Below are 8927 nucleotides of genomic sequence, written 5' to 3'. Positions count from 1 at the left end.
CATGGTGGATGTGGCAAACAATAAGTTCTATTCAATTATAGACAGTATACATGACTTCATAAATCCTTTTGATAACCCAGCTAATGTCCAAGCAGTTCAGGATTTAACACAAGTGCTTGAGCAAACCGTCAAGTCATCTCTGAAGATAGCGGTTTTATCAACAGTTCGTAACATTCTCAGTACATGCCCAGAACATGCTAATTCCCCTGTTGGTCCACTGTCCGATGGAAGAAAAAACATATCCAGCATAGGGCCCCAGAGTACTGGAAGTAGCGAGGGATCAGGTATGTTCTTTGCAGGTACAATATACTTAATTATGGTAAGTGAAAAGAGTTTCAAATACCCTCAATCCTTACGTATACTTACTTCCAAACAACAGGTTACCCAAGAAGGCAAAGTGATGGTTCAAATGAGGATAGCACACCATTTGTGCACCGTCCTGTTAGAGCTTCCAGTTCTGACCTAGGTCCATCTCAAGAATTAGAGACTCCTAATAATTCTGTCACTCATCTAGGTACTTATATATTCCTTTTCGATATACTTCTCTTCGGTGTACATACTGCTTTTTGAATCACTTCTATTTTGTGTACATACTCCTTTTCGACATACTTCTATTTGTTTGTATGTATGATAGTAACATTTTCTGAAATTAGAAGTCCTATGCAACATTAGAGCTTCCAGTTCTGACCTAGGTCCATCACAAGAATTAGAGACTCCTAATAATTCTGTCACTCATCTAGGTACTTATATATTCCTTTTCGATATACTTCTCTTCGGTGTACATACTGCTTTTTTGAAACACTTCTATTTGGTGTACATACTCCTTTTCGATATACTTCTATTTGTTTGTTTGTATGTATGATAGTAACATTTTCGATATACTTCTATTTGTTTGTATGTATGATAGTAACATTTTCGATATACTTCTATTTGTTTGTCAATCTGAGTCATCAATGTGTACTAACTTGTTCTTGCTAAGCTTTTCCATATATCACTTTTAGGCCCTCAATCTGACTTATATTCCCAACATGGTTAGTAATTAGCGTTTCCTTGGATGGGTGTTCTTTAACAAATGTGCATACTATTTTTCCATGTAGGTGAAGCTTCAAACATCGACATCACACCTGCTATGCATCGTCCTGATAGTTCTTCTTTTTCATCGGTCATCGAACCCCCCTCTTTTGACCTAGGAATATCACAAGAATTCGAAACTCCTAAGAAATCCAACAATCATAAAGGTACTGAAACTTCATTTCATATGAATTAATTTTGCTTTATGCTTGAAATTAAGTATGGGCATAAGTGAAGGACACTCATCAAGCAAGGGAACAGCGTCACTGTCACCAGCAACTGCAACGCGTATGACAACTCAGTGCGCCATTGTTATGATCGATGAGTATGCGGACGAGGATCGGAAGAGACGCAAGTATACCGTCGAGAACCCGCCGTCACACATGTTGAAAGAAAAAACTAGGCGCAACATAAGGCCCAGCAAGAACCTGTTGTCACCGTTCATATCCAAAAGCTATCAACCAGAGAGGCACGATGCTGTCGTGTCCAATGTTATATACTCATACATCATGTCGATATCAGATACGTCTACATTGGAGTGAGTACATACTCTATATACTGTTCACTCTTCTACTATTTTTATATCATATTGAGTTAACATCTGCCATTTGCAGTGAAATTTGGATAGAAAGCTCTCATCCATTTAAGATATCGCTAAAATTACGGGATCTTCAGGACACACTCAAAATAGGAGGCCAAATGGACTCCGACTGCTTGAATTTGGCTGTACGAAAACTGTATAATACTGAAGTTGACATGTTTAAAAACACCAAATTCTTGGGTTGGAGGCACTACATCAACCAGGATTTTGGGGTATGATCATCCCCCTTCTATTAAAGAACAATCTTATTAGTTTCAGAACAATTCTTACCTACTACATTTCAGATGTTTGCAGTGGCTAATGACGACTTCTGGAACCCTGAACATCAACTTGCCCACTTTATTGGGCCAGAAATAGTATATGATGTTTCAGAGTGCCACATGGTGAGTTTCAGTTCAATTATTTTCCGAAGCTTATATCTTGATATTGTACATACTTCTAACTGACTCATGTACATCTAGATATTACTACCGATTCACCTATTCAACCACTATGTTCTGTATGCTTTTGATATGGAGCATCAAAAGCTTGCTATACTGGATTCTCTTTCCGAAGGCCCCTTAGGTGAAAATCGAATAACTAGGCATGAGAAGTTAAGAATCACAATATCAGAATGTCTATCTCAGTGCTTGGCATTAGCATTCCCGGGGTGGGATGAAGACATAATAAGTTGGGAATACGAGATCTTGGAGAATTTACCAGAGCAGAAAAATTGGTAAGTGTTTAACCTATCTATTTGCACATCCATACAAACCCATTAAATAATGATAATTGTGATACACTTACAGGGATGATTGTGGGTTCTTTGCCTTCAACTACATGTTCAACTGGAACGGTCACCAGCTCATCAACCCGATAAGTGAGGTAGCATGCAGGACATAGTTCACAAGCAATTTTGGATCAATATACTGCAAAACTCGCTCAATATACTGCATTACTAATTCTGATATACTAATGCAACATGCAGGACACAGTTGAGTTAAGAAAGAAGTTCATGATGCAGCTGCTGACCTTCACGGGAAATGAGGCCACTTTACCGGATTTCGTCCACCAGCAGCTTAGCCGAATACGGATATAGGCTTTACCCAATTTTCCTAGATATTTTATCTACATCAACCAGTTTGGACATTGAATCACAGTTTTCATGGACAGATTGTCACTCAGGCTTTGATTTTTTCTATGGATTGTCTATGTATACAAATTTGGATTTATAATACAGCTTGCACATTGGTTTTTGTAAACTGTGTTGCTGATTACTACTTTCGTTACCTTCAACGTTTATTCTTCAGTGTTTGATGGTACATAAACTCCATCGCAACAAACCTTCATACTACTACAGAAATCTACCTCTTACCTGCACACTTTTATGTCCACATTATTATCAAACGAATTTGGTTACATTCTGAATAATACTGATACTTCAGATGGATGGTGGATGGTTGCCGGTGCATTTATTTTCTTCCTAAACGAATCTGATGCATTCATCTGACATATAAAAAATTTGCAGCTGAAGAACGCGACACCATTTACATGTAAGCACTGACATCACTTAACCCTTACAGATTGACACAACAATGCTCTAACCAAGTCAGCCACTATCCAACAGAAAGAGACAACCACTGACGCTAAAGAAAGAATTTGCAGGACGCATAATCGTTTAGGAAGTTACCATCTCTGAACCGATCTGCCAGCCTCGATGGATGAATCTTCTATGAATAAATAAACTTGATCAAAAATTGCATAAATTTAGAACACCTGCTAAAGTCTGAATAGGGTGAAAACGGTTGGATATTTTCCGTCTGACCGTCCAGAAGTGTTCGGATAGTATTGCGGAGCAAAAAATTAGATATTTGGAAAAAAAAATTGGATATTGAAGTTGAAGCTGGATATTTGTATCCGATATTGGATTTGGACGTAGGTGCTAGTTATCCGTCGGATATCAGATATTTGAGAATAAAAATAGATATATTCAAATACTATATGAACTTCTCCAATTTCGCTTGTTAGACCTGTTAAGTTACGAACAGGTGAAATGATTGAACAATCATAACATGCACTATATATGGATGTTGCTTTTACTCAATATTAAAAGAAATATTCATGATCAACATTGTCTGCATCTCACATATTCACATACTACGATTACAGCTCGACTCAAATCAAATTACATGAAACAAATGATCTTTTTTTAATAACAAGAGAGTGAACACATCACAAATATACTCTATCCCTTAAAATGGTCCTTCCTCTTATATGTGGAGTCCTTTCCACACGTGCTTGCATAATGACCTCGTTCGCCACATGTGTGGCAGTATCTTGGACGTGGCGGTATGTTGTCTCCTAAGTTCTGTGTGCCCTCAGAAGATGATCCTACTACCGGAACATCAGTATCCAGCATCATATTTCTTTCCTTCCTTTTGTCATGTGCATATTGCACGCTTGCCACTTCGCCCCCTGTCTTCATCCTTTTCACCCTTGGCCTTCCTCTTTTACGCTTCGCTACTGGAGGCAACACCTCTTGAGTCACCAATCCATGCCCTACACCCTCTTCACCAGTTACCTCAAGCTCCAATTCCTCATCTGTTTCTGTCAAGTTGACATCGACATCGTTCTTATTATTCTGAGTATGTTTACCTCCTTGCTGTTGCCATCCTGATCTATTTGGGCCTCGCATACCTGAGTCATCGTCTTGTGAAGATTCCCCAATCTTTAGATCATCTAATAGTTGAGACATCGCATCCATGGTTTTCCTATATGTTTCTACATCCTTGTTTCCCCGTCTTGCAAGCTCCATTGATAACCTGCTAAGCATAGAATGCCTGTATGTTCTAGATGCCGCAGCATCCTCGTCATCTTTGTACCCCTGAAGATGTGATGGTATGTAGTCTCTTGCATTCTTTGTCCACCTTTTCAGGATATATCTATCTGGTATCTCAGATATTCCATATTGAAACATGACCTATCATAAAGGGATAACAGTTAATTATTTAATATGTAATTACTTCGCAAAGATTACGAATAGTAGACAAAAAGGATGGCATACCCTCAGTACGTGACAGCATAATATACCCTTCTGCTCAAACATTTTGCAGTTACAGGAGAATTCATTTCGATCGACATCTGCATAAACCTCATGTTCAAGGCGCCGCCACCAATTAGTAGAATCCTTGCACATGCGAATAACTTTGTGTACCTTTTCGGTTTCAGATGGCTCAAGCTTGAATGATAAACTATCAACAAGCTGTTCACTGAATAAGTTAAACACACCTCTTGTATATATTCTTGCGGCATGTTTTTCTATTGGCGAATTTGTTTTGTTATCTACCTTTTCCTGCATTGTTCAATTACATATGAGTAAAAAACACAGTACTGCTCATAAAAAAAGGAGGATACCACAGCACTCACATTTTCAGTATGGAACTCTTCGGTGTCCTCAACCTGCAGCCTGTCTTGTAAGAATCTTTCATAGCCCTTCACAAACCCAAACATGGAGCATGATGGTCCTATAAACTTCTTGAATACATGATTTGCAGACTCACTTCTCTGAGTAGTAGTCATTCCGGCAAAGAAATATTCTGCAAAGTACACAAATGCCCACTTTTCTTTAATATCCCATATCTGATTCAAATACACACTCTCCCGCAGACCATATCTTGACATCAATTCGCTCCATGCATATTCAAACTCTTCAACCGTGAGTGATTGGTTCAACACTTTGTGGAACTCTTCTTTGAACGGCGAACGCTTCCCGCTGTAAATGTTTCCTAGCCGTTCTTTGGCTTTCTTCAGCACATGCCACTTGCACACCCGGTGCGAAGTATTGGGAAACACTTCTCCAATTGCAACTTCCATGGCTCGACAATTGTCTGTCAACACAAGCAAATAAAATTTTATAAACACCATTGCAAGTACTACTATTTCACAGAACCGACAAATAATAGATACAAAATTTTAAAAAAGGATTCAACAAACAGCATGAGTAACCTGTAAGTATGGACTTTGGCTCCTTCCCATTCATGCACTTCTTAAAAGTTCCAAACAACCACTTGAATGATTCAATTGTCTCCTCTCTGAGCAATGCACCACCAAATATCGTGCTTTGATAATGATTATTCACCCCAACAAAAGGAGCAAATGGCATTTCATACTTATTCGTCCTGTAGGTAGTGTCAAATGTCACTACATCTCCAAACAACTCAAAATTCAGTCTAGATACTGCATGCGCCCAGAAAATATTCTTCACTCGGCATGCCTTGTCGACTTGAACACTATAAAAGAAGTTCTTACTCTTGGCCTCATTTTCCCGGAAGAAGTCCAGAGTTTTCTGAACATCGTCGCTGCATTCATCTCGCTTAATCGCATATGCTAACCTATCCATGGCCCTTCTATTAAATGGAACCATCGAAGGACCCCCATGCAACCCTGCCAACAGACCATACATGTTGGTTGACTTGATCCCACTATCCACCATGTCAGCAACAATACCTCTGGTGCCCTCATCAATTCGGTTGTGCGACTGGTAGTTCATAGTCACTCCAGTTCTTCCTTTCATGGGATGGTTGTGCTCTGTAACAAATTTTGTTAATGTCCACACATCATCACCGTTACTTCTATTCACCCGGACCATTGCTGGGCAACCCAGGCGCACAGAAGGTTTCTTTGTCTTTGAATTGTGCCCCTACAGGATGCATCACAAATACAATCTTAAATTCAGTACATCATTTGTACATCTATTTTAAAACTAACCAATAAAGAAGAGTATGTGCTATCTCACCTGGTGGGTGCAGCACATCTCCTGCATTGTTTTTTCTCCTGCCACATTCTTTCGATTTTTGTTATGACGAATACCAAAACCCATACGAATAGAGTACATGTTGTAAAAATTGAAGGCATCAGTATCTGTTTTGAAACCCTGTCCCACTCTCGGCACAAAAATCTCAGGATCGGAGTAATTTTCTGGTAATTCAGCATTCTGATCAATCTCTTCTAGCACAACCCTAAACAATATAAGAGAAACGAATTCAGCATTTGGCTCACTAACTTTTCACCATATTCATAATACTCTCCACATTTTTAATATCTCGGTCGAATGCTATTCAGATCATGCACATGCTACCATTGATTGACATACTGCTACAAACATCAGCTAATACCTCTCAATTGGTTGAGTCGTATCCAATATTTCTTCAGGTACTCCCTCTGTCCAGTCATCATTCAATGACAACAGCCTTCGCACATTACAAAACAGAGGATCACTATGCTATATCAAAATAGATTATCAGGCTGCTAAGTCAAAGACAAATAAATATTTGAGTACTAAGAAAGGCGTATGCAGCCATGGTTATCAGTATGCACTAACACAATAATTACAGAACTAATTCTAATACTACCTTGGGAGGACTACGAGCTTCTATGTACACGTACCGCATGCCAAGATTACTGATGTCTTTCCTGTACACTAGATTCAGTACATCCGTTGCTGGTGGCGTATCCTCGTCCAGTGTCTCTAGAGTTTTCCCATCACCTGCATCAATTCGAATTACTGCACCACATGCGCTCGCCGAATGCTGCACTTCCGCCGTGTTTTGGCCACCATTAGCTCTACATTGTGCCACAATCTCCATGCTGCATACGTAGGAACACGAATTGGAATTTGCAGTTCTATTTTCCAACGAATGCGCACACGAGAATATACATACCTTAGACCCTCCGCATGATCTTCTCCATCACAACCGGCCGTCGAATGATGCAGTATCCACCTTGTCTTTCCCCAGTTGCATTCCGGCGTATACTCCATTCGTCCACGGCCGGCCGCTCTACGAACAATTTTTCCGTCGACGACGCAGGTAACACGAGCCCAGGCGAACGAAATAACAGATTCTTCGAGAGAAACGGAGGGAGTATGCTGAGCAGGCCTCCCACGTCCACTTCACACGGATCAACGCCTGTTCTCACGGATAGTGGTGTGCATGCATGCACATCGTTACTGGATACCCGGTAAGGTGGGAGTACGTACTCCTAAGAGTACAAAAAATGCGTCCCTCCGGAATCCACGGATATGTAGAAGCTACTGAACATAATTTTTGCGACCGTGTTAACTTATTTCCTGGATCCACTCGTTTCCATCGAGCTGAGTCGCCGTCGTCGAAGTTTGGCGAAAGCGAGAAGTGAAGCCGCATGTAGATTTCTGTATCTTGTCCGCGTCGGAAACGATGCTGGGGAAACTAGCTCGTCCTCAGAAGAGCATGTCCTCCCCTCCCCTTGACGGTTTCTCTGCATCTACACTTCCAAAAAAAAAAAAAATCGTGAAAATTTGTGTATATGTACATCTTGTTGGATTATTTACATATGTGAAGTTTGGTATAAAAATATATACGTGCGTGTACTGTTAAAAATAAAGACAACTTTTCTTTCCAAATTAGAAACGATGCTGTACACTATTGCTCATCGGTTGAACGGAATCGCGCATGGGCGCTGGCGAGGCATGGGAAGAGATGACGTGGGATAGGGGGCACCTTCTCGTACCACAGCAACGAGTATCAAAAGTTCAAGATCTTAATATCATATATACTAAATACCCGATCGCTAAATTTTGTATCCATCACTGCTGACCCATTCACGCATCCAACTGCGTGCCTGTACTCTGCACCAGCCGTCGAGTTTTGAATGCTTGAAGCTACTCCGTAGGTGAAACCGTCAGGTCAGAGAAAATTGCAAACCCAAGGACGACGGATTTGTCGTGTCATCGTGTGCAAACATGGAAGCTCCAGGCCGAAAGCAACGAGACGCACGGACTGCAAACCCAGGGACTGTGCTGTACTGCTGTGCTCCATCGAGGATTTCAGGCTCAGTTCATGGTTACAAATATTGTTATTAACTGCTTGTTTATCGTGATTACCGGATCATTCGATCCGTAACTGTTTTTATAAACTAAACGGTTACCGATCAAACTTAAATTTAAAATTAAAAAATTAATAAAATTTAATCAATTTCTACCGAATTATTGTACAGTTACCATATTAACCGTAATTACCGGTGTAACCGTAGTTACCGTCAGGAACCTGTAACCATTTACATAACGGTAACTAAACCCTGCTAAGTTCCCCTCCTCTCTTTCGGGCCGAAAGGAGTGTAGACGAGCCTAGACGGCACCTGTTCAGTCGAGTGGAAAGAATCGCATTTCACTTTCAGGGCGGGGCGAAAGGAGAACAGGAAAGGTGCAAAGAATGAAGGCCACGAGCTGCCTGTGTTGTCA

At 40.4% G+C, this 8927-nt stretch overlaps 2 protein-coding genes across 2 annotated transcripts in view; one reads left to right on the top strand and one right to left on the bottom strand.

The window, feature by feature from the left end:
- The window catches only part of LOC133908265 (uncharacterized), a 5943-nt gene extending 3055 nt beyond the window's left edge, over window positions 1-2888 (top strand). The window contains exons 5-14 of the mRNA XM_062350265.1: window positions 1-284; window positions 380-514; window positions 654-740; window positions 1098-1238; window positions 1309-1609; window positions 1686-1884; window positions 1957-2055; window positions 2134-2387; window positions 2461-2536; window positions 2640-2888. The exon at window positions 1-284 is cut by the window's left edge and continues 20 nt beyond it. Of these exons, the coding sequence (XP_062206249.1) occupies window positions 1-284; window positions 380-514; window positions 654-740; window positions 1098-1238; window positions 1309-1609; window positions 1686-1884; window positions 1957-2055; window positions 2134-2387; window positions 2461-2536; window positions 2640-2750 (1687 nt within the window). The 3' untranslated portion in view covers window positions 2751-2888. The remainder of the gene's footprint in view (window positions 285-379; window positions 515-653; window positions 741-1097; window positions 1239-1308; window positions 1610-1685; window positions 1885-1956; window positions 2056-2133; window positions 2388-2460; window positions 2537-2639) is intronic.
- A 1008-nt stretch (window positions 2889-3896) lies between these two features.
- LOC133908264 (protein FAR1-RELATED SEQUENCE 5-like) lies at window positions 3897-7675 on the bottom strand. Its single transcript, XM_062350264.1, has 8 exons — window positions 7372-7675; window positions 7097-7297; window positions 6826-6900; window positions 6447-6669; window positions 5657-6350; window positions 5078-5538; window positions 4866-5003; window positions 3897-4631 (listed from the first exon to the last, which is right to left on the bottom strand). Exons 1-8 carry the CDS (start codon window positions 7467-7469, stop codon window positions 3897-3899), a joined length of 2625 nt encoding a protein of 874 aa, XP_062206248.1. The 5' UTR covers window positions 7470-7675.
- Window positions 7676-8927: the final 1252 nt, after the last annotated feature.

This window comes from Phragmites australis, chromosome 2, assembly GCF_958298935.1.
Source record: "Phragmites australis chromosome 2, lpPhrAust1.1, whole genome shotgun sequence".
NCBI classification, from domain to species: domain Eukaryota; kingdom Viridiplantae; phylum Streptophyta; class Magnoliopsida; order Poales; family Poaceae; genus Phragmites; species Phragmites australis.
The sequence above is the reverse complement of the archived record's forward strand: the minus strand, read 5'-3'. Positions and strand labels throughout refer to the sequence as shown.

What these genes read in the sequence shown, in the direction of transcription:
- LOC133908264 (XM_062350264.1), bottom strand. Translation starts at nt 7,469, where the DNA reads ATGGAGTATACGCCGGAATGCAACTGGGGAAAGACAAGGTGGATACTG. An exon ending in ACGACTCAACCAATTGAGAG is followed by an intron (nt 6,670 to 6,825) that starts GTATTAGCTGAT and finishes TATATTGTTTAG; the next exon opens with GGTTGTGCTAGAAGAGATTG. An exon ending in AGATGTGCTGCACCCACCAG is followed by an intron (nt 6,351 to 6,446) that starts GTGAGATAGCAC and finishes TGCATCCTGTAG; the next exon opens with GGGCACAATTCAAAGACAAA.